Consider the following 26,440-nt stretch of genomic DNA (forward strand, 5'->3'; position numbering starts at 1 on the left):
AAGTGATTTTTGCTATAAATTCCCATATAATTGTTTCGCATCCAAATTAAGTCTGCCACATTTTCTATCCCCTGCGTCACTGATTGAATCAAGCTTTAGCAAAACATTCCTTTCCTCTCTCTTTCAATTTATTCTGTCCATTTTTCAGCGTCTATTGAACAGCCTTGCAATTCACAATAGAAATGTCACAATAACTGAGAAGAAAATGTGGTCTTTTATAAACCACCAAAGTGTGTTCTTGATTCAGAAATCCCAAAGGACCCATGTTTTCAAAGTGGATTTGTTCCCCACATATAAACCTCATTTGTAAAATCTAATTGTGACCTCATTCTCTATAAAAGAAAATGTTTCATTGGCTCTCATTTCTTTCTAACATTTCTGCCCCATTTCATGAAAGTCCCTGGTTCCTGATTTGCAAATTCCAGCAGTGAGCAAATTACAAAAGTACTTTGCTAATATTTTAGGGAGAAAGGTGGAAATCAAACCCTTTTCCACTTATGGAACCTTTCAAGTTTTAAGGGAGAAAATGAAAAGTTCAAGAAAGGCAGTTGACTATATTGCCAAATTTGCATTATGCTCTTGGGTTTACTGTAAAGAACTGTACATAATTATTTATAATAATACTCACATAAAGTCATGCCAGTGAAATTAGCTTTGCCAAATTTATCATCAGCTGCTACAGGCTGAGACACTGGCACCGTCTCAAAGAAATCCACATGTGCTAATACCAAGTAGGAATTCTTGCAATTTTTATTATGCCTTTAGGGAAAATATCCTTTCTAATTAGAAATATGCCAACATTTCTCAATTAAATTGTTTTTAATTCCATGGAAGACTACACTTTTTCCTCTTATCTGTGGTGGGAACTATAAGAGGCAAATATTTGAATCATATGTGGGGTAGAGTGCTAAGAATGGAACCCAGTGTCTCACATATGAGAAGCATGTTTTCTATCAGTGAATGTTTAAACCTTCAGATTTGGGATATTGGTGATGGGAATCTTGCACCGAAGGGGGATGTTCTTTACATGACTGAAACCCTCTATAATCATATTTATAATCAAGGTGTTTAAATAAAGATATTAATAAAAAAAAAAGAATGACAAGATAGCATAACCAGTAAGGTAAGTCCTATGCACAACCCAAACACCCAAAGGAAAAGAAAAGTGACAGGAATAATTTGGTTGATTAGTGAGATACAATCTTAAACCAAAGTGATATTTATAATATTATTTCTGATTATTTTAAAATAAAATCTTGTACTATTTATAATTTATATGAAATAGATTTAGAGCTGCTTTTTGGTTTAACTTGAGTAAATAAAAACATTTTAAATAAAAATAGTGTGCCCTGAGGCTGGAGCAATAGCACAGTGGGAAAGCATTTACCTTGCATGCAGCCAGGACAGACCCCAATTCGAATCCCAGCATCCCCAGTATGGTTCCCATGCCTGCCAGGAGTGACTTCTGAGGGCAGAGCCAGGAGTAACCCCTGAGTGCCGCTGGGTGTGACCAAAAAACAAAACAAACAAACAAAATAATGTGCTGAAGAGATAGTACGGTAGATAAGAAGAGTGTCTTGCATACTGCTGGCCAGGTTCTAGGCCTGGCATTTCATCTCATGTTTCCCTGAGCACTGCCAGAAGTAACCTCTGAATATTGCCAAGTGTATCCCTAAAACAAAAAAAAAGACTAAAAATACACTATTTCTTTAATTTTGTTGCCCAACTTTGATTAATAATTTTAGATAAATTTATTTTAAAATATTTATCTTAGTTATATTTAATCATTATGTATTAAAACGAATGTAACCATTTTATTATCTTATTTGGAATATTCTATAGAGAAAAAGTAATAGTACGTAGTACTTAAAGAGGACTTTTTAAAATATCTGTAAGGGAGTCAGAACAATAGTACTGCAGATAGGGTACTTGCTTTGCATGCAGATCTTCCAGAGATCTTTGGTATATCACAGTTCCCTGAGTACTGCCAAAAGTAGTTCCTGAGCACAGACACAGGAGTAACCTCTAAGCATTGATGAGTGTCATCCAAAAGCAAAACAAAACAGTAACAATAACTATACATATGTTTATATATTATATTACAATTTATATATACTCTCTATATATAGATATAAATATATTCTATTCTACATTATATGTGCTATACACACATACACACAAATATATGTATATATATATATATATATATATATATATATTATATATATATATATTAGGGGTGAGATATAGTGTAGTAAGATAGCCCTCTCCATAGACTTGCATGAAGTCAATAATGGTTCCATCCCTTGTACTGTTCTGCCAGAAGTAATTCCTGAGCTCAGAGCCAGGAATAAGTCCAGGTGTGACCAAAAATTACACATATTTTTAATTTTTTAATAAAATACCATAATTTGGGCCAGAGAGGTGGCTCTAGCGTAGGACCGACCTTGGTTCGATCCCTCAGCGTCCCATATGGTCCCCCCAAACCTGGAGTGATTTCTGAGCACATAGCCAGGCGTTACCCCTGAGCATCAAATGGGTGTGGCCCAAAAACCAAAAAGAAAAAAAAAACATAATTTGCTATATTCCATTATGGCTACTAGAATAAAGACAACAACTTCTATTTAGTGAAATATTACTCAGGTACTAAGCATTTTCTTTCATGGATGAATCTCAATAAATATAATGAGAAGTAATTTATAAAAGAGGCAACTGGGAGTAAAAGTTAGTAGTCATTAGCTTTGATAATTTATCCAAAGGAAAGCTAAGGTCTGTTTTGGGAATTTGTGATTTTGAAGTTCTTTCTCCAGTTGTCTCCCTTAAATGGAGAGCAAAATGTTTACTATCTCTCTGATTTCATAATTTCTAAATAGAATACTCTAAGCAACATTTATTCAATATATAAATAAAGAAGTAATTATGATTGCTTAAGAAGCAACCATCATTTTAGCAGAAATATGGGTGTAGATTTATCAAAAGTGTTTGGATAGTGGTAATATATTAAGTGTATTAAGTGTTCTGTGGTAACAGTATATCCTAAATCACATTCCCAATCTGTTACCTAAACATTTTTAATAATAAAATTAAAAGTTTATAAATATGTACATAATATCTAAAAAAAGAAAAGGAAATATACATTATGTGTTAAGGAATTTAATAGGATTACATTTTTTAAAAAATAAATCTAATTCTCTCTACTTCTCAAATGAAATTAAAAGATAATGAGTGTGTTCTAAAGGCAATCTTTGCAGAGATAATTCCAGAAATTCTGGAAAAAGCATTCAAAGATAGAGGGAAAATCATGGTCACAGCTTGGACTAATAATGGTAAAAAAATAAAAAAGCTTAAATATTTTTTGATTTTATTTCATTTTAAATTAGAGTTAGTTACATAATCTTGCACAATAAAAGTAAAAGATAGTAAACACATTAACTCAGATCTACTTCATAAGATATATTGATGCCTCTTCTATAATCTAAGATAAAAGAACCAAATTGAACAATTCCTGCTAGGAAAGGAATGGATACATACTGAAACAAAGCAAATAAAGACTTAGAGACTTTAGTTAGACAAAGTAGAAAAGACAATTTTTTTTCCTCGTTTTATTCAAGTCAAGACTTCTAATATCTTTATAAAGCTGATTTTTTAACTGAACTAGGTAACCCTGCCACCCCCATTAAGAAAACAAACTATATGACGATAACAGAAGAAATCAACTCAAAAGTGATGTGTAATGAGATAAGGATGGGATACTATCAAAAGACTGTGTTTTCTCTCCAAGTTGATAGGGAGAATGGTTATTATCAGAACAAATTAATAAACATTATTATTGGTCAATCCTTATTTTAAAATAAAATAATTCCAAAAGATTCTGTGAGTTAGGAATGGTAACTGACCTATTGTGTAAAGGTATAAAATATTTGATAAAAAGAGTACTGACATTTTTTTTCTCTCATTTGTATAAGAAGCTCCAAAAAGAGTATATTGGGCCAGAGAAATAATATAGTAGGTAAGGGCATTTGTCTTGCATGTAGCTGACTCTTTTTCTAGGACCAGCACCCCCACATATTACCCCAAACCCACTGGAAGTGAAACATAAGCACAGAACCAGAAACAATTTCTGGAGCAGTTAGGTTTGATCCAAAATCTAACAAACAAAAATATATGTAACAATTGTGAAAGTTCAGAAATAATTATTGTCAAAGATTAAACAAAGCCCAATATATATTATTTTTCTCTGTTCTGATTTCTTTAACAGGATAACCAAAGAAACTCTTTTGCCCTCTGTTCTATTTCTATGTTGAACTCATTTCTGCTCCTTTATAATGCCACTGAAATGATCCAAGGAAAATTCGATTTTATGGTATCATCAAATTACACAATACCAAAGCACACTTTCCCAATGTCTGATAACCTAGGTATGATGCATTATTTTTTCCTTTTTGGGGTTTTATTGGCCATACCTGACAGTTTTCAGGGACAATTCCAGTCTCTGTACTTAGAAGTGACTCCTGGTGGTTCTCAAGGTATCTAATGTGGAGCCCAGGTTCAAGTTAGGGTCATGACAGTCACATGACAATCAATTCAAGCACCTTACCTCCCCTACTATATCTCCAGTCCCTTCCCTCAATTCTATTTCTTATCTAATGCTATATCTCACAATTTTTGGAATTGGCATTGCAATATTATTATCAAAGTCGAAGCTCTATTAGCAACTGATCATGTGAATTAAAGTCAACCTGAACCCCCAATTTAATTATTTAATCTAATTAAATTAGATTTCTTTCATTGTAAGAACTTCCAAAACATTCCCTTCACCCTGAAAAGCCACAGTGGATGACCTTCAAGCAGTTAAGGAAGTTTGCAACTGATCTCCCAAGACAACAAAATCTAACAGTCCATGTAGCCTATAGTACACATTGCCATAGGAGCAACAAGCTGACAGACCAATGCCACCCTATCAGGTTACCCTGTTTCCTTTCATACAAGAAAGAAAAATATTATTATTTCTGTGTATAAAACTGAACTGCCAGTTTTTAACTTTCTCCAACTGTCTCTCCTTACTATAGTGTTTATGCCAGCATTTCCAATTAGGGAACAAGGCAAAGATAAGCATTGATTTAGTTGTTTTGTAGACTTGGTGTCTCCAAAGTCTTAACTTAATCACCTAATAGCTTATAGCTACTTTGTTTGATCTGGAGCTTGGAAATATGTTGCTCCCAGGCTTGTTTTAGAGTCAGCATTTTATATTTAAGCTTTCTTATAATAAATGAATCATTAAGCAAGATATTACCTAAATAATAAAACTTCAGAAACCGCTTCTAGCTCTCTGTGCTTACTTACTCTAACAACTACTTTACCAAGTAATCATTAATACAAATATTTGTACAAATAGCTAGTATTACTTTTTACATATCAAAATGGTATTTTTAAAAACATAGCTATCAGAACTTGATCTTGCGATACTCATTAAATGAAGGAAAAATGGCAATTGACACAATTTTCCAAGATAAAATTTCCCAAGAAATTGTATACCCATTCTTTTGATCCAGTAATTCCATTCCTAGTATTTTATGTTAGTGAAATCATCAGGGATGCAAATAACAGGCAAGCATAGCAGATATTCATGTGACCTGTATAATATAACACCACAAAACCACTTCAATAACAGAAATTGGATATATAAATTTATGGAATTCCATAGATTGGGCTCCTATTTAGCCAGTTAGAAAATTAGGATAAACATCTTCTCATTATAAAATATTGGCATTTAGTACATAGCACAGCATTAAATGTACTGTAGGGGAAGCAATAATAAGCTACCCCTAATTTTGCTTTTCAGCCTAATGATATTTTGGGGGGTAAGGTTAACAAGCACTCAGGTTCAGAAACCCCATCAGTGATTCTATGCCTAGTTCAGTGATATGAAGCTTTTGGACTGCAGTGCTGGAGATATCTGAAAATATTAGGTTGATTCTAGAAGCTTCCAGGGCCACACCTGTCAATGCTAGAAGAGCCATGTGTTTTGGCAAAGAAACCATATATCTTAGATACTATCTCCAGGTCCCAGCATCATTCTTTTCAATTTGTTTTGAGTTTGGTGGAGATTATATTGAGTTTTTTACTTTGAGGAAGATGTAGGTTTGAAAGTGATATATTAAATTATCTTTCAGTGAAAGTAATTTGCATTCATCAAGAAAATATATAATTGTAAGGGTATGTTTCTCAGTACTAGGCAAAAATGGATGAGTAAATTGTAAGACCCTTGTAATGAAATTCCCAACAAAATCCTATAGCAAACCTTATCACAGTTAACTATTCCTGTTCACTTTCCCAAAACTCTCTTCCCCCAGCTCTTTCTTTGTTTTAATTGGTGATGAAAAAAATAAAATGAAAATTCCACTCACGTGTTCTAGATATTTTTTGACTTTTTGATAGTAGGTGTAAACACAGGAGTGTGAATAAATGTATATATCTATACTCCAATTTTAAGTTTACAGATTATGTATATAAATTGTAGGTGACATTTATATTTTTATTTTAATGAAAAGTTATAAAATGAGTAATATATATTCAAGAGAATGGAATAATGCTCTTGAAGTCACTAGAAAAACAGATTCAGGAAGTTACATATGTATTTATATTCATAGATACACATATATCATATCTTTCTGAAAGAACAAATATTATTTCTGCAGCATTTCAATCTGTCAAGCAAATATATTACCATAATTCAATTTTGAAATGTATATTATTATGTACTCAATAAGTAAAATGTTATCTTCTAAGTGACAAGTTTGTCAAATAAAATAAATCTTATATTCATAAAAAAATAATTGGAGGTGCTATTTGAACATAAGTTCTAAGCCATTTTTATCACTTTACTAATTCCTGAATTTCTTCATGACTACTTGGGATGTACATGTTCATAATTTTTTTTCTCTCATTAATTTTTTAGAGTAAGACCCTCCTCAAGTGACAGATGAAAAATCTATGCTATAAAATTAATTCAAAAGAAATGTGGTTGTCCTTAGATTCATTAATTTCCTAATGAACCTTAAATAGAGCCTGACTTATGGAGCAGAGATATAAAGTCAACTTCAAATAATACCAAAACAATGAAAGATTATTAAGACAATATGACACAACTGGCCACATATGCAGCTGTGTTCCATAGGGGTTCACACGGTCTTTAATAACTGTCTGCTCTTGGAGGTCCAGCTACCAATTTTGAATAGATCTATGACTTGATCCAAAACAAACTTCACAATATTGAAAGAATGTAGTTGTGTTATGTAGTTAAATCAAACCACAATTCCAGTGGATGGCTTCCATTAGGAGCTGGCAACATCTGGCACACAAATACACAAATTTCATTTTCTACACATAGCCTCAAATTCTACCATAGTCAGTTGTTTACTATAGAAATAACTGAGTCCAACATTAGTACATAAAAACTCCTTGTTCAACTGGTTTTCTACCCTGGATCACATTTTAAATACTCTGAAAGTTTTATTTAAATTCAAGTTTCTTTAATATATAAAATATCTGTACTACAATTAAGCAAATCCTGTTTTGTGAAATATAAACACACACCCAAAATATATAAACAAAGACATATGGAAAACTCACGTAAAAGAATCCAAGTGGTCCAGATATATATGGCATTTTTATTCCCAAGAGATACTTGACTTGTGAAGTCACAACGTGTGTGGCGGCTCCAGTTGTCATTGCACTGATCACAGGCTCAGTGACTAAAAATGTGGCACAGCCCAACTGAAGCACAAACATGGCCACCTAAGAGGAAGAAGAAGAAGATACAGTTTCCAAAGATTTCTAGAGAGATTCTGACTCATTTTCAATTTCATTATACAAAGATAAAAACTCATATTAAATGGATTTCCTACATTTCTGTATCTAATAACTTGAGTTTTCTTAAGAACACTTCTAGGTTCTAAAACTTTATAAAAAATTTTAGGTACTTTTGAAGTTACTTTAATTAAATATAGAGATTCTCCTACATATTAAATATAGGATTCTGAGGCCAAAGAAATAGCAGACTAGTTAAGACATTTGCCTTGCTCGCAGCCAAAGAGATTGAAAGGCTATAACTTAGGATAGCCAGTAATCATCAAAAACAATCATTATCTTTAAGTCTCTCTCTCCTTGAAAGCATTCTACTCTGTTACAGATCATTTAATATCCAGATAAACTTATCAGCTCTGAGTAGAAATTTTGCAGTGAGTACAGCTGGGCAAAAGAAGTCAGGAAGAATTGAACTTATTCTCAGTGTCAATAGTACAATGATTATTGGTCATATGGCAAAAATAATTTTTTAGAATTGACTTAGTCTTTATACACAACTAAGTAAATTTTATCATAGAAATTTACACTTTTAAAAGCAACATTAAATTACATTCATGAGTGTTTCCACTGGAAAAAGGGACACATAGTCTGTCATTCTGTTATATTCTTTCAAAATACTTATATTTAGGACAGGTATTCATTTTTATTGAAAAAAATAGATTATTTTAATAAGAGGAAAGAACAGGGCATCACCTATTAAGAGTTCACAGTAATGGAAATAAACTGAGTATATATTGCATATATATGCTAATTCTGAGTGCATAGCCAGGAGTAACTCCTGAGTGTCACCCGGTGTGGCCAAAAAAAGAAAAGAAAAGAAAAAAAATATCTCCTGGTTTGGGGGACCATATGGGATATATGGGATTCTGGGGGATCAAACTGTAGTCTGTCCTAGGTCAGCACACACAACCCTACCTTTTGCGCCACCGCTCTGGCCCTGTCATATTTATATTATTTAAGAAACATCTTGAAGTACCAATACAGAAAACCAGTCATTGGATTTGAAAATACAGAAGCAATTTCTTACATTTCTCACTTAGAAAACTTAAAATAGTTTCTTGATGAAGAAAACAAATACATTTGACTTATTTGTAGCTTAGCAATCCTTTTTTTATTAAAAGTGCAATCAAGAAAATAATGATTGTGCAGAAATAAGACGATATTTCTACATAAATCAAAAGTCAATGCAGCACCTCTGCTACTAATAACTTTTCAAAAAACTCTGTAAATGGATCCAATTGACCGATATTATAAGAAAAAAATGACACACACTGAATTAGCAAATAATTCTTAGTTCATGCTCTGTTGATTTTCATCCCAGAAATGCAGTTAAGAAAAAAACATTAAGCCAAGTTTCTCAAACCTCTTTCTGCCCAGTTCCTTCCAGTTAATATCATTGGCTTTTACAGACCAGAAAGACAAAATTAGTGTATTATCAAGATAAGGTGAGCATCAAAGTGTTGGGTTATCATCTCAGTTAAATGTAGCAGACAAGCAATCTCAATGGTAAAACCTTTTTTTTTTTTTACTTATTTGATTGTTTACAGGAAATTTTATGTATGCATGAAACATTGGAAAGTTCTTATGTATATGTCAAGAAAATTTACTTTACTTTCTTTTGAGAAACAAACTCTAGGGAGGATTAGTACAGATTATTATACCATATGATTTGTTTTATTTTTCATAAATTTTAGCACCTACTTAAAGATCATAATGATTGATCTTGCCTGTGAAATAAATATAACTAACCAACTCACTTCCAGTTAATCACTATCTTCTCGTCACAGCTTTCATCTTATTCCTAAATCCTGAATTTTTCATTCAGGATATTTTATTTCCATAAAAAACATAAATGAAGAGAATTTAGCCATGCTTACCGTACCATAATGTCATAATTAGTGAATGTTCCATGTTCATGCTTTAACAAAATCTTCCCAGAAAGAGAAAAATATCCCAAAATAGAGAATTCTTAATTTTGAAAAGTCAACTAGTTCCTTAGAACCTCATTTCAATTTATAACAAACTATTCAAACAAACAAAGTATGGAAGAACTATTGCGAACAAACATATACAGGCATGCACAGAGAGAAATTATTCTCTGGATAACAATATACTACAAAATTTCCAGGATCAGAGCAGTGGTGCAATGGTAGGATGGACCGCAGTTCAATCCCAAGCGCCCCATTTGGTCCTCCAAGGCAGGAGAGATTTCTGAGCACATAACCAGGAGTAACCCCTGAGTGTCACCAGGGGTGGCAAAAATAAAATAAAAACACATATTTTTTTCCTGAGCACCACCAGGAATAATCCCTGAGCACACAGTCATTTATAAACTGATGTGCCCACCCTGCAAAAAAAAAAGTCTCTTTTTCTTTAGTCACCATTCAAACAAAGCTCAAACATTTAGTCAATTAGCATCAAAAGGAGGGATCTCACAAAGGATCTCACATGAAAGGCTGATGTTTCCAGTTTGGAATACCATATAACCCTGAAACACAGAGTTTATCTTAGAATTTAAATATGTAAGATGAAAATTGATGTCCTTTCTAGAGATTATCCCAATATCTGAATTTAACATCAATGTTGAAGTTTCTTTAACTAATAACTTTATAAATAGCAGTATGAGCTCCATTAATAAATAGTATTGATGAAGAGATCATTTTCATCTGACTAGCTAATTTATAAAATCGTTCAGTTTAAGAATTCATGAGAAAATAAAGTAATGCTGATGTTCTGGTGATGCTTCTATTAATGCCATATATATTCTATATACATTGAATATATCTTAGATATTAGACAAATGATTGGAAGATTTTTGTATACTGAAAAAATAAAAAGTCTTGTATAGCAAACCATTATCCTACTAAAGCAGACAGAATATACTATGCAGTTCATATTTTGTCAATTTGTCCATAATCTGACTTTTATAACATGCTAAATTATATATTTGTTCATTCAGTGAATTTTCATTAAATCTATCCTGTGCATATAAAATATTATTATAGAATACAGAAACAAAGACAGTTCACATCTGAAAAGATCAAGTTGAGATTATTAGGGTGTTGGAAGAGGTAATTATGATGTTAATAAGTAGGAGCTTAAAGAAGAATAGAGGTATGAATAAATTTAATTGCATAGGTATATAGGAAGGTAAAGTATAAGAAGCTTTGGAAAAGAGCATTAAAAATCCCTAATTTGTATTGGAGAAATTTGAATTAGGGCATTAAAACTCAATAAAAGCTTGTGTAGTTTTGAAATCAGGCATGCACATGTGTGAAACAAAGCTAGATTGCTCATGGAACTCCACTGAGAGCTGTCCAGGTTCTGTCAGAAAAAAATTCCCATGTGATCAGAAAACTTAAGAAAAAATGTAATGATATATATGAAGTTGTGTGGAATTAAAAAAACTCTAAATATTAAGTTATAATTTGTAAAATGAGATCCTGGGGCTAGAGAGATAGTACAGCTATCTCAGGTTTGATCTCTGGTATAACAAATGGTCATCTTTGAGTGCAGGAGCAGGAGGAAGCCCTAAGCATAGATGGATGTGGCACAGAGAGAGAGAGAGACAGACAGAGACAGAGACAGAGAGACAGAGAGACAGAGACAGAGAGAAAAAATTATACAGAAATAGAAAAAGAAAGAAGGAAAGGAAGGAAGGAAGGAAGGAAGGAAGGAAGGAAGGAAGGAAGGAAGGAAGGAAGGAAGGAAGGAAGGAAGGAAGGAAGGAAGGAAGGAAGGAGTAAGAAAGGAAGAAGAAAGGAAGAAAGAAAAATAAAGAGAGAAAGAAAGAAAAAGAAAGAAAGAAAGAAAAAGAAAGAAGAGAAAGAAAGAGAAGAAACAAAGATAGAAAGAAAGAAAGAAAGAAAGAAAAAAGAGAGAGAGAGAGAGAGAAAGAAAAGAAAGAAAGAAAGAAAAAAGAAAGAAAGAAAGAAAGAAAGAAAGAAAGAAAGAAAGAAAGAAGAAAGAAAGAGAGAGAGAAAGAGAGAAGAAAGAGAAAGAAAGAAAGAAAGAAAGAGAAAGAAAAGAAAGAAAGAAGAAAGAAAGAAGAAAGAAAGAAAGAAAGAAAGAAAGAGAAGAGAAAGAAGAGAAAGAGAGAAGAAAGAAAGAAGAAAGAAAGAAAGAAAGAAGAAAGAAAGAAAGAAAAAGAAAGAAAGAAAGAAAGAAAGAAAGAAAGGAAGAAAGAAAAAGAAAGACAGAAAGAAAGAAAGAAAAAAGAAAGAGAGAAAGAAAAAAGAAAGAGAGAAAGAAAGAAAGAAAAAGACGAAAGAAAGAAAGAAAGAGAAAGAAAGAAAGAGAGAAAGAGAGAAAAAGAAAGAAAGAAGAAAGAAAGAAAGAAAGAAAGAAAGAAAGAAAAAAGCAAAAGAAAGAAAGAAAGAAAGAAAGAAAGAAAGAAATAAAGAAAGAAAGAAAAAGAAACAGACAGAAAGAAAGAAAGAAAGAAAGAAAGAAAGAAAGAAAGAAAAAGAAAGGAGGGAGGGAGGGAGGGAGGGAAGAAAGGAAGGAGGGAATGAGAGAAGGTAGGAAGGAAAACATTCAAACATTGATAAGGGTAAGTCCTAAATGTGATGTAAGTGCAGATACTCTAGAAAGGGACAATGTTTCTGTTTGCTGGACGTGCACATCTGGAAATGCCCAAAGCTTTCTCCTGGCTCTATGCACAAGGTCACTCCTGTTGGAACTCAAGGAATCACATGCAGTACTGGGCACCTAGCTATGGAAATCTTAAAACTGAGCAGAACTTCTGTAAACATAATGTAAGACTATCGTAGGCTTCATCCTAGGATTGGTGCAAACACCAAGACCACCAACTACAGAAGACTGAATAAAAACAACCGTGATAGAACAGAACTTCTGGAACTATAAAGAAAGACTCCATCCTATTGCATGTGCAAATACTAAGATCACTAACTACAGAGGCCTGATTTTATCATCCACAATGGAGTGGAAAACTCCCACACATCACAAAAGGATCTAGGACAGAGTAAAAGAAAATGTATGGAGCCTGTAGTTACACCCATGACAGTATACTTCAAGAGCTGAGAAACCCTGTATCTCTTAGGCCAGGAAATAACCTTTCTAATCTCCCCTATTTTTACTGTACCTATGCAAAAAATAGCACAAATTAATATTTTTAATTTTTTTGTAATTGTTGTTGCTTGTTTTTTATCTTTTATTTTTTTTTACAGATTTACTTAAAAAATTTTTTTAATTTTTATTTTGACCATATTGGCTTACATATCTTTCACAGTAGTATTTTAGATACATATTAACATTGAATCAGGTGAATACCCATCACCAAATTTGTCTTAGCCTTCTTTTCCCCCTGTGCTTTGATTCATCTTTATTTCAGGACCATGGTTAACAACCATAGTATTGGTTGTTGTCTTTATTGCTGTGGTGCTCTTTAGGTTTTTTTTATTTGTTTGTTTGTTTTTCTTTTGTTTTGGGGGGTTTTGATTTTTTGTATTATTTTTATGTTTTCCTTCTTTTTTCCCTTTCTTGTCTTAAACTGATTTTTATAGTCTCTAGAAGGACTCATTCTGTGTTTTGCTTGTTTAACTTTTTGCCCCCCTTTTTTTTCTTTTTTTTTCTTTTTTTTTTCTTACCTTCAAACAGAACCGCATATCTTGAACCATCTTGTTCTGCCACACAAATTGAGGTGGAAATAATGGAGGGCACCAAGACCAAACAGTCATATGAACATTGAGTAGAAGACTTAAACACCAACTCCAAAGCCAACTACAAAAGAATCAATACCCAATCTACAACAAGCTAGACACAGAAGGGACCACTTATACTAGCAGCCTGGGGGTGGGGGCAAAGGAGGGCGATATGGGATGCATGCTGGGAATAGGGGTGGAGAGAGGACAACATTGGTGGTGGAAATGCCCCTGGTTCAATGTTGCTATGTACCTAAAATACTACTGTGAATGATTTGTAATCCACTTTGGTCAAAATAAAATTATTAGTAAAATATATATATACTACTATATAATTAAAAACTCAGTTTGTTATCACAGAATAAAATGGCAAAATATAATAAAGACTTAAGTGACTATATAGTGATATAGATTTCTGACTAAAATTTTTAAATGAGGAATTGGAATAGCACTTGTTTAGAAGAATTCTAACTCTAGAAGGCCCCCACTCCTTAGCTCTTCATATAACATAACTCTAGACTTTTTACCTAGGCTCTGTATATAATGATTTATTACCAAAGAAAACAGATGGAAATGTGTAAAATAAAGGTATTTTACATTGAAAAAAATACCTGACAAATGCTAGCCATGTCAAGTCATCAAGGGTAGCACTAGTCACACTGATCGAATAATCACTGGAAATTACATGATGAAAATATTTCTTTTCTCCTCTAGTCTTTTGACTAAAAATCCATGACTTCAATCTAATCATTAGGAAAATATCCAGCAAACCCTTATTACAGACCATTCTATAGGATACCTGAACCATAGTTCTCAAAACATATAATACAATTAAATAAAAATTGCTTAAAATCATAATATATATCATATATATCATAATCAATAACTATGATTCAAATGGTTCTTATTTGTCACTAGAAAACATACTAAGTTAACATTAATAACAGAGGAAACTATGGACAGATGAGCTATAAAGCAACTCTATTTACTAACTTTGCGACTTTAAGGTAAGTCTAGGATTACCGTATTTTGAAATAAAATCTTTATTTAAAGAAGAGAAAATAGCCTTCATCTTTCTTTAAGATCTTCAGGTAAATCTTCATTTCTCCTAGGCATGTGTGCTAGGCATGAGGGAGTCCCTGAATTTATATTCAATTGGTCCATAGGGAAAATGATAAAAGCACTTCAAATGGCTGGATATTAGAGTGATGACTTCTTTAGACAGAAGCACAGGCAAGCCAAGTATATTCTCAAATAAAGAGAATATACAAGAGATAAAATACATAAAGAGAATATACAGAAAATGAGCCACTGGATTTCAGGAGGACAAGTAATGCCACTAGCTAGGAATAAAAGAATACCTTGACACTTAACCAATCCACCAATTCAAGCCACAAAGAAATTTTTAGAAGATATTCTAGAAAGGAGATTTAGTGTAAATATAAAGCAGGATCACATTGGAATATGTTAAGAAGGTATGGTCTCCCATTTTAAAGGTATCTAGTTAGCTAACAGGGTGTGCAAGAAAATAAGACAAGAGGTTTTAAAGTCAGAGAATCATTTTAAAAGCAATGGAAAGGCAATTTTTACAGGGGTGACATCACTCTTCCATACATTTATTACACAACTAATTTTGCCAAGAAGTATGTTCCACACTGGCTGTAAAACCTACTCTGTGTTTTGGTAGGATTAATCAGATGATAGAATGTGGAAGAGAACATTAAAAATTCTAGTATAAGAGAGAGAGAAAAGGCAAGAAAATGAGGGGACTAGTAAGATGTGAATGAGAAGTAATAAAGGTAGGAATGAAGGGTATCGAGTGTATATGAAGTACAGAAGAGTGATATTACTATAAATCAAAACCACAGAGCCAATAATACTGACAGCAGAGATGTTTCCACACAACCAAACTGAAAATGTGCCAATAAGGGAATTAGGCTAAGGGATGGGAGAACAGGTGACGAGGGAACCTGTGGGCATTGATGGAGGGAAGTTAACTCTGGTGGTAGGTTTGTGCTGGGACATAATATGCCTATAGTATAGGGGCTTACTATGAATAACTTTGTAAATCCAAAAATATTTTTGTAAAGGGAATTAAGGTGGATACGAATAGAAATGAAGATTAGAAATGAGCCAACTTTTGGATTACCCATGGATGAAATGAAATTATATGCTTAGAAAACAAACACAATTTTATTTTTCTATTTTTTTAGTATGGAAGATATCCAAAAATCACTGAATCTAAGAGCTATTTTTGTTTTCATTTACACAGTTAATTGGTACATCATAATCTGCATACTTCTCAGGTTTTTCTAGGAAAAATATAATAGTTTCTAGGTCAAGAGACAAAAATAATCAAAATTTCCAGGAATGGACCACAGTTTTTCTTCTCTATCCTCTCTTTCCCCAGCTAAAGAGAACAACATTATAAAATAAAATGACTGGAGCAGGACTTGATTAAAATACATTGGGAAATAAAGAATCACTGGGATAATTATATTCTTATTTTTCTGAGGATAAGGGAGGTTGTGAGAAGCAGTAAGAAATTCAAGGTCTTACATTTGAGCTGGATAAATCTGATAAAATATCGACATGACCACGCATTTTCTATACCTTCTTTTTATATAGAACTATGCTAAATTTAAATAGAGTTAGATATATTCTCTAGATTTTGTTGGGGGCTGGAATGAAAAAGCAGCACAGTAGAAAAAGTTAATGTTGGTTGTTAGACATAATGACAACTACTATCGTTTATTTTTTATCTATTCAAGTTATTTAAGACGTATTAACACAGTGCCATCTTCTCTAAATAGAAAGATAAAGAGTATGAGATTTAAAAGATTCTCAATAAAGAATGGGAACTAAATATATATAATTTATTTCCTAGGAGATAAAATCCTTCCTTGTATGTCATGAGCAATATCTCGTTGCAGGATGTGGAGGGAAAAAATCTCACACAAACATGTCCAGAGATACCAGGAAAGAATTCTCTGGAACAAACACAGTTGGGTAGATCCTGGAAGTACAAGGAAAACAAATACAAGGGGAAAAAAGTACAAGTGGCATGAGAAAGGTCATTGAAGGCCCTTTGAGAAAGGGAGGCATGCAGATGAGCAGCCAATGCTCATCTCTCTACAATCTCTCTACAACACCTAACACAAGTTGGTGCTACTAAGGAAATAAAGTGTGGTAAAGAACTAGTATGACGCTTGGTCCAGAAGCTGCTGAACTGTGTTCCCTTGCTTGCTCTCTCAGTATCAGTATCGACGACATTAGATTTTAACCTTTCTGAACCTGCAGACCTGTGGGTATAAAAAGTGGGAAGATTTATTCTAACATAAAAATGATTTCCTAGGGCCAGAGAGATATAGCATGGAGGTAGGGTGTTTGCCTTGCATGCAGAAGGACAGTGGTTCAAATCCCAGAAACCCATATGGTCCTCTAAGCCTGCCAGGAGTGATTTCTGAGTGTAAAGTCAGGAGTAACCCCTGAGCACTGCCAGGTGTGACCCAAAAAACAAAATTAAAAAAAATTTCCTCCTGACTGCAATGATTCTGAAATAATGAAACAACATTGAAAGCAACTTTAGAGGGTCTTCTTCTTCTTCTAGTACAGAGAAATAAAGATTATCATTTTTCTGAAAGCAATAAGCATGAATGTTATATAAGCATCCTGAATCTTTTTTATATTAATTATTCTCTCATTTAATACTCAAAGTATCAAAAGTTTAAAGGCAAAAAGAAATGCTGAATGTTATATTGTAAAAACTTGGGAAAACTCCAAAGGTACATGAATAGGGGCAATACTAGATGCCCCCACTTCTCATAAAACAAAGGTCAAAGTGTCTCCTGAGAGAATAAATAAAGCTATTAATGACAACAATAGTTTTCAATAATTTTAAAGTATCTTAACTTTTACTGAGTATTTGTTGCCCCCCTAAAATGCTCATCTATATTGCATTTTAAATAGTTCCACTTTGAGCTGAAGTTACCAACTCATTGCTGAGCTCACCAGCGATTTCTAAGAAGGGGCTTTAAAATGAGATTTATAATGAACATTAGCAATAGACAGTGGTGGGGGGGGGGCGCGCTAAGCAATAGCACAGATAGGGCATTTGCCTTGCACACAGCGGATCTAGGACAGACCCAGCTCGATCCTGGGCATCCCATATGGTCCCCCTAGTCAGGAGCAATTTCTGAGCAAATAGCCAGGAGTAACTCCTGAATGTCACAGAGTGTGTCCCAAAAGACCCCAAAACCAAGAAAAAAGAAAGGAATAGATAGTAGGACCAAAGAATATTATAGAGCTTAATTAAATCTATGAGGGAGAAAACTATCGTAGTCCATTACAAGTTTGTATAAGCTCACTCTACTAGCAATATAAAAGAATGGTAAGAAAAAATAATTTGTTTTGAAAAAAATAACAATGAATAAAAAATTTGAAGATATTTGTTTATGATATATACAGAGCTTACTTAAATGATGACCAAATTATAAAATCTGCTTATTCTGGAGAAAGCAACCTACAGTTGCATAATTACCCCTATTACAAAAGTCAAGTAAACAAAAAATGAACTAGAATATTGAAGGCTAGAACACAATTAATACATTCCTGTCTATGCATGAAGAGGATTGTATCATTTTCTTCAAATATTCATAAAATATCCACCAAGTTTATATATCTTAGTTATAAATAAGCAGTAAGACTAAACAAAGTAGTTAAGACCAAAATTCAATAATACCAGTTGGTATTTACAAAATTGAAAACCAAAAGGAATCATTCACTTAGAAACATAAAACTCTTGGTGGTGGAAATGGCCCTAATACACTGTAACTATGTACTTTAAATATAACTGTGAAAGACACTCACATTGGTCACAATAAAAATTATTGGGCCGGGCGGTGGCGCTGGAGGTAAGGTGCCTGCCTTGCCTGCGCTAGCCTAGGACGGACCGACCGCGGTTCGATCCCCCGGCGTCCCATATGGTCCCCCAAGCCAGGAGTGACTTCTGAGCGCATAGCCAGGAGTAACCCCTGAGCGTCACCGGGTGTGGCCCAAAAACAAACAAAAAAAATTATTTTAAAAAATCTTTCTACATAAATAAGAAACGTCTATTAAAAGAACAAAATTTCTAAAAAAATAATGATAGGAAAATAAGATAATAATCTATAAAATGCTTCTGTGTTTATTATTATAATGATCCTGGTAAATCAAGATATGAATAGTTATTGACACTGTAACAACCCTGAGAGGTGGAGTTGAGATAAAACAAATCATATTATTTACAAAGATTCTGAAAAGCAATTAGATAAAAACAAGATATAAACAACACTAGATAAAAATATGGCTCTATTTAGAGGTCATGCATAAAGTGATCAGCCCTTGTAATATGACTCTGAAATATGGGATGCCTAGTAATTCCAAAGTGGGCCAATCTAAGATGCCTTCTGGACCCCACACACATGTTTCACATGAAAACATATTAGGAAAGGCTACCAATGACTCACTCAGACAAGCGGTGATGTTATCTTCATGATCAAATTTTCCAGATAACTCTTTGGACCAAGCTATTGCTCACCAGCTGAGCAGACTCCCAAATCTTGACTTTAGGATCACTAATCTTCCTTCTTTTACTGAGTTTAATTGTATATTTCTCTAGTTGCAATGCAATCAAATCATGCTGTACTTACATGCGATTCACTTCAGTCCTAGCAAAACCCCTTCACTCCATGAGAATTGTCACTTTTTGAGATCCAAACCTCATATTACAAATAAAATTTAGCAAAGGGCATAAGAAAATTCATAGCACTAAATATGTCACTAAAAAATTAAAACATTAAATTGATCAGAGCTGATGCTACAACTCAGGACTATGGCATGCATGTTTTTTGCATAAGAGTTCCAAATTCAATTCCTAACACTGCATCGTCCCCCAAAACACAGCAAACTCTTACTCTAGTGACTCCTGAGCACTGCTAGTGAGTGCTGCTAGATCAGTAGGTCAACCAGCACTGCCTTTTAGCCCAATTCAGTCCACCTGCGTTGCTGTATTGTTGGGGTGACTTCCAGAAAGAGAAGATACCTCTTGGTTTTAAATTAACTTGTTTGCTCAGATACTAGAAAAAGAAGAGAAAAATTAACTAAAGGAAGGACATAATAAGGCTTAAAGCGTATGGTAGCAGGAAAAATATCCTACTATTTTAAAATTCTGTGGTTTAGTCAAAGAATAAAATGGGAAACAAGGGTCTGAGAGATCAATGGATAAGGTTGCAAACTTGCATACAGGAGGCCAGATTCAATACTAAAATACTGCCATGAGTGTCTTCTGAGTAATGAGCTGAGTTTAGACACTGAGAACTGCTAGTGTGACCTTCCCACAAAAGGAGAGGGAAATCACAAATGCATAAACCAGGGAAATAGCTCACAAGGCTACAGGACATGCTTTATATTTTTTTTCTAAGCACAGCTGAGAACTTCAGAGCACTGAATAAGTTTATGTCCTGAGAACTTCTGGGTGTGACTTCCAAAATTAAATATTAAGGGGCCAGAGAGATAGCATGGAGGTAAGGCGTTTGCCTCCCATGCAGAAGGACGGTGGTTCGAATCCCGGCATCCCATATGGCCCCCAAGCCTGCCAGGAGCAATTTCTGAGTGTAGAGCCAGGAGCAACCCCTGAGCACTGCCAGGTGTGACCCAAAACCAAAAAAAAAAAAAAAAACCCAAAAAATAAATTAAATAGTAAGTAATAAAATCATAATAATGTCTAATAGAATGATTAATAAGAGTAAATCATTTTAAAATCATAACAAATTTATTTTGAGAACTACACACAAATAAATTTGAAAAGCTAGATAAAAGTATTCATTTTTCCCCACTCAGCATCCATTTATATCCTCCATCCCTCATCTCCTCCCTTCCCTTCTCTCCCTCCCTTTCTTCCTGCCCTTCCTTCCTTCTCTTTTCTCTTTTCCTTCCTTCTGTCCTTCCTCCCTCCCTCTCTCCCTCTCTCCCTCCCTCCCTTCCTTTCTCCCTCCCTCTCTCCTCTCTCCCTTCCTCCCTCCCTTCCTCCCTGCCTCCCTCCCTTCCTTCCTTCCTCCCTCCCTCCCTCCCTCCCTCCCTCCCTCCCTTCCTCCCTCCCTCCCTTCCTTCCTTCCTTCCTTCCTTCCTTCCTTCCTTCCTTCCTTCCTTCCTTCCTTCCTTCCTTCCTCCCTAAGAAAGAAGAAAAATAGATCCTCCATATTATGAACTCCTCTGGAGCTGGTAAGATTACTCAGAAGTGACATCCACCAACCAAAAACATCCCAATTTTGCAGCACCACCCCCCACTTGGGAAGCAAAGTTCATGTGGAACCACAACAGACTTATGTTAGCCAAATCCATATTGAAAAACAAGAAACTTAGTGACATCTCTTTACCTAATTTGAAGATTTACTACAAATTCATCGTGATCAAAAAGATCATGGTACTGAAACAAAGACAGAATCACAAACCAAGTTGTCAGAATAGAATATCCAAGAACACACACCCAAATATACTGTCAACTAATATTTGACAAAGGAGCCAAGAATTTGACATAAAACAAAGAGAGTCTCTTCAACAAATGATGCTGAAACAACTGAATAACCATGTGTAAGAAATTAAAGATTTATCCATATCTCAAACCTTACATAAAAGTCAACTTAAAATGGGGCTGGAGTGATGGCACAGCGGTAGGTTGTTTGCCTTGCATGCGGTTGACCCAGGACAGACAGCGCTTTGATCCCCCATCATCCCATATGGTCCCCCAAGTCAGGAGCAATTTCTGAGCATAGGAGTAACCTCTGAGCGTCATTGGGTGTGGCCCAAAATTCAAAAAAATAAATCAACTTAAAAATGGATTAAAAGCTCTAAAATCAGACCCAATGCTATAAAGTTCATTGAGGAAAACATAGGTAGAACACTCGAAGACTTATACTTCAAAAATGTCTTTGATGATAGGATAATAATGGTAAAAGTCATAGCATCAAACTTAAATAAATGGGACTATATCAAACTAAAAAGTTTCTGTATGGCAAAAGAAACATGGACTAAAATCAGAAGACAGTTAAAGAATGGGGAAAAAATTTGCACTCAATACATCAGATAATGAAAGGGTTGATATCTAGGATATAAAAAGCCCTCAGAAAGATCAGCTCCACAAAACCTAAAAAAAAAACATCAATCAAAACTGGAGAGAAGACGATTCTCTGAGGAAGACTAACAGATGGCCAACAGACACATAAAAATATGTTCATCACCACTTATCATTAGGGAAATCCAAATCTAGACAACAATGAGGTACCATGTAACACCAGTGAGGATGGCACATTGTGGGTATACCCTCCCCCAACTTTTTTATTCCACCTGAATGATCAGAACTGCCCATACCTGGAATGGGGGGGTAGAGAAGTCTGCAGGGGGGAGAGAGAGGGGATAAGAAGGAGAGTTAGAGAGAGAAGTGGATGAGAGACATCATCATCAGAGAGTCAGCATCAGATTCAGCATTAGCGATGGAGCATCATCAAAGCAGCAGCAGCAGCAGCATCACCAGAAGCTTCTAACCTGAAGCCAGTTAAAAGCCTGGAAAAAGCAGCTGAGAGGGAGACAGAGGCCGAGAGAGCCAGAAGGAATAGGGAAGTAGCTGCTAGGAAAAGGTTTAGTATGGAGTCCATGTGAGGAGGTCCGCATGGCGGTAGGGACAGTGAAATAAAGCTGGCTGACTCCTGGAACTTCAACTGATTGCCTTGTGAATCTCTCCACCCTCACCCTCACCCTGCAACCTTCAGACCTGCCAAGCCATGGGGGCTGCGGAAGCCAGGTGGAGCCCAGAAAGGCGTCACCATCCCCTTACCTACAATAGGACTCATTAATTTATATTAAGACAACAGCACATATCATAAATAATGGGAACTATCTTTGTTAGCAGGGATGTAGTAAGAAAGAAACTCTCATCCACTGCTGGTGGGAATGCTGCCTGGTCCAATCCCTATGGAAAACAGTATGAAGCGTTCTCAGTAAACTCAAGACTGAGCTGCATATGACCCAGCAATCCCTCTCTTCGTTATCTCCCCATAAGATAGAAAGACATCGTCCAAAATTATGTATGCACACCATAATTCACTGCCGTACTCAGTACAATAGTCAAGACCTGGAATCAACCTACATGTCCAACAACAGATGAGTGGATCATGAAGATGTGGTACGCATATATAATGGAATACTACATAGCAGTAAGAAATAATGCAATCATGCAATTTGTAGCAACATGGATGGAACAAGAAAGCATTATGTTAAATAAAATAAACCTGCAGGAGGATAAATATAGAATGATGTCACTTTTATGTGGTATTTAAAATAACTCCGCTAAGAAACACAACAATCTAAATGGTAGATACTCTGAGTACCTTAGGTGCCTGGGTATAGCGAGGAGAAGAGAACACATCAAATGGAAAAGAAGAAACAAAAAGCCTTTGCTCTCTTTTATACTACAAAGAAACCTGCAACAATGGAAACAGCTGTTGGGATTGAACACCTGTTCAATCAACCTTTCACTACAAAGGCCTCAAATAATGTTCTAATGTTTTAATCCACAAAAACAGGTGCTGAATATGATTGGAAACCAGAGACTTCCACTGTAGTGCTCATTATCAGTATGTTTTAGTGCCTAAATTTTATTATGTACAAAATAACTCTTCAAATTCTTGTCTACAGAAGTTCTTGGAAATATAGATTGGATACCTTACTTTCACAATTCTGTGCTCTATCATAGTAGACTCTGAATACAGTGCTCATGTTGACAATGTCTTGACAAAATACTCCAATTAACTATTTCCTTTTGATTACATCTGCTACCATGATCTAACGCTTATGTCCATGGAGACCACTGGAACTGACAACTGCACACCATAGACTTTTGTTACAGGACCTGATTATTGAGTTTGTTTTTGCAAATTACTATTATCATTTTTTCTTCCTTTTCAACTAAAGCTACATTACTATTATATTATAATGCCCACACTGTCGGCTTCTTTTCAGAAAAGAAACCTCGATGCATAAGACATGGTGGATGATATTATATGCAGTGAAATCCTCTTATAGTGCTCACTACCATATTGCTTAGTACTTTAGATGTGAAAATTATTTACATTTTAAATTAAATTATTTAAATCCTAAAATGCTCCATGCACAAACTAACCCCAAAAGTTTCATTTAGCAAAGTTTACCCTCGTGGTTGGTGAAGTGCCAAGAATTGGAAAACTTTTCCTCTCTGACTTTTTATTGGTCTTTATTAGAATTATTATTATTATTTATTAATTTATAAGGGTCAAGCCTCCAACTACAACCTATGACTAGATCTCTAATGTCTGTCTATAAGTGGGTGGGAGTGTGTATATAATGGACTCCTCTTTGTTTGCCTAATCTGTATTGTAAATAATGTCTATACTGTATATAGCCCCTGTTATATATTGTCCCTCCTCCCCTCACCCCCATTCACCACCTTACAAAATTCCTTCTATCCTTTCACCCTCTCAATCCTGACCCATTATCTCTCCTATTTAACCCTCTTTACCCTCAGTTCTTAACTCCTCAAAAACCGAGACCATCTCCATCCTCCGAGACCATCTTACCCCAGTAAGCTGCCACCTGGCTTCCAAAGTGAAAGGACACCACTTCAGCTCCAATCTCTCAACTCAGCAAGAAGAAGCAGCCATTGCTCCTGCTGACTCATTCTCTGTGGCCATTTATTCTCCCACCTCCCCTCAAAGTGGACTGTTGCTTACTAATGGATTCAGCTCCAAAGGGACCCCCAGCTTGAGGACACTACCTGATCCCTTACTGCTGTAAACCATTTCTCATAGTCCATAAGACCACAGTGCAGGACAAAAATGTGCCCTGGATCTTATCTCCTCCTCAGACTATCTCAAAAGACAATGGGGATATCTACATTTTTTGTATTTTTATTTCCTTAATAGTTATAAGTCTTAGCATGTTTATTTCCATATAGAGAAGAAGCATTCTCCATTTCCCCCTTTTTATTTTTGCTTGTTTTGTTGTGTATGTAAACATTTTATGGGATTATTGTATTACTGACCCTACCCGGATCGGTGATTGTGCCCTACCTAGGGTGTGACCTGGCATTCTGCCCCCACCCTAGGGTGGGACCTGATTCTGCTTTCACCATTGGGTGGTATCTGATCCCACCATTGGGTGGTACCTGATTCTGGGGGATAAAAACAAGGGTCTATGGAAGGTGGGGGGCTTTTGGCTAGAACTGATGCTGAGGCTTTGGACTTCAGTCTTGTCCACCAAATAAAGCTAATATTTTCACAAGCCTGACTGTCTGCGAGCTGTTTACCCACCGCTTCACCTCAGAACCGCCGGCTCAAAAGGAGGGGAAAGTCCTCATCTCCATCCCTCCATCAGTCAACCTCTTTGGGGGCTGACTTGCAGCACTGCTTACTAAGAAATTCTAGTAGCAAAGTCTTGCTTAGGATAAGAGCTCAGATCAAAACCAGGGCACAGAGATTGTAAAGGTTTTTTTGTTGTTGTTGTTGGGTTTTTTGTTTGTTTCTTTTTTTTGCTTGTTAGCTTTTTTAGGCCATACCTGATGACGCTCAGGGGTTACTCCTGGTTATGCACTCAGAAAATGCTCCTGTCTTTGGAAACCACATGGAATGGCAGGCGATTGAACCATGTTCAGTCCTAGGTTAGCATTCAAGGCAAACTCCCTACTGCTTGTGCCACCGCTCTGACCCCAGGTTGTTATTTTTCTCCCCAAATGCATCAATAATATAATATGGCAACATTCCTTTTTGTGTAGGCCCACTAAAATGGCGAAATCTTATGTACACAAAGAAATCTTTATCTAATAGGAATAAGAATCCATAAATTTTATAATAGAGGGTGCCTTTCACCATGAACAATTGTCATGGGGACTTGATCTACACCTAGTGCAGTTGACATTGACTGTCCAATCCTGAACCCAACCTTAGAATTGGCACCATTCCTTGCACCAACACCAGAAATCAACACCACCACCACCCCTGCTGGAGGGCCTAATACTCTTCTGGCACCAACTTGCACCAGGGTAGATTCAGATGACACCCTGATGATACAAAAACAACAACTTGATCTAAGAGCAGATTGTCCTACCTCACAACTTAACGGTGATATAAAATCAGAAGTTCCTCTGTTCTAGGATCTGTGCAAAAGCCAAGATCACTAATTACATATTGACTACAATGGGTTGACTACAACAACCACAAATGAGCAGAACTATTCCTGGCACCATAATGAAAGACCTTGGAGCTTGACAACATGTCTGGAGACTGTAGTTGGTCTCATGACAGTATTGAGACACCCTGTTTCTCTTAGGCCAAGGGAATTTCCTTTCCAATTTCCCCAGTGTTTACTGCATCTATGAAAGGTGAAAAACTTGCCACCTAATTTATTTTAATTTATTATTTTTTTCTTTTTCTTCTTTTAATTTTATTTATATTAATAGCTTCTAGATAGGGGTACCCACCTTTTATTTTAACAGAACCATAGAAGATGAATCATTTTATTCTGCCTCATATTTCTATGTCTTCCTACAAATTGAGGGAAAAAAAGTGAATGGGACCCAAGAGCAAGTAGTCTAAGGATCATTGAGTAAAATAAAAAGTCAGATCTAAATACCCAGGCCAAAGTTAATGACAATAGAATCAAGAGCCCAACCTACAACAAGCTATACACTGCTAGTAACATTAGTCCAGGGGCTAAGGGTAGAGGTATGTGATGCATGCTAGGAACAGGGCAGAGGCAGGTCGACACTGGTGGTGGAAAGGACCCTAATTCATAGTCACTCTGTACCTGAAATACAACTGTGAAAAAAACTTGTAACTGACATTAGT

The 26,440-nt window shown here is 35.2% G+C and overlaps 2 protein-coding genes across 2 annotated transcripts in view; one reads left to right on the forward strand and one right to left on the reverse strand.

The window, feature by feature from the left end:
- Window positions 1–26,440, forward strand: part of PIP4P2 (phosphatidylinositol-4,5-bisphosphate 4-phosphatase 2) — a 523,645-nt gene that overhangs the window by 247,935 nt on the left and 249,270 nt on the right. The window lies entirely within an intron of this gene.
- SLC26A7 (solute carrier family 26 member 7) overlaps window positions 1–26,440 on the reverse strand; it is a 135,582-nt gene that overhangs the window by 79,481 nt on the left and 29,661 nt on the right. The window contains exon 4 of the mRNA XM_049782122.1: window positions 7,633–7,797. Within this exon, the coding sequence (XP_049638079.1) occupies window positions 7,633–7,797 (165 nt within the window). The remainder of the gene's footprint in view (window positions 1–7,632; window positions 7,798–26,440) is intronic.

The sequence above is a fragment of the Suncus etruscus genome, chromosome 10, assembly GCF_024139225.1.
Source record: "Suncus etruscus isolate mSunEtr1 chromosome 10, mSunEtr1.pri.cur, whole genome shotgun sequence".
In the NCBI taxonomy this organism is placed as follows: domain Eukaryota; kingdom Metazoa; phylum Chordata; class Mammalia; order Eulipotyphla; family Soricidae; genus Suncus; species Suncus etruscus.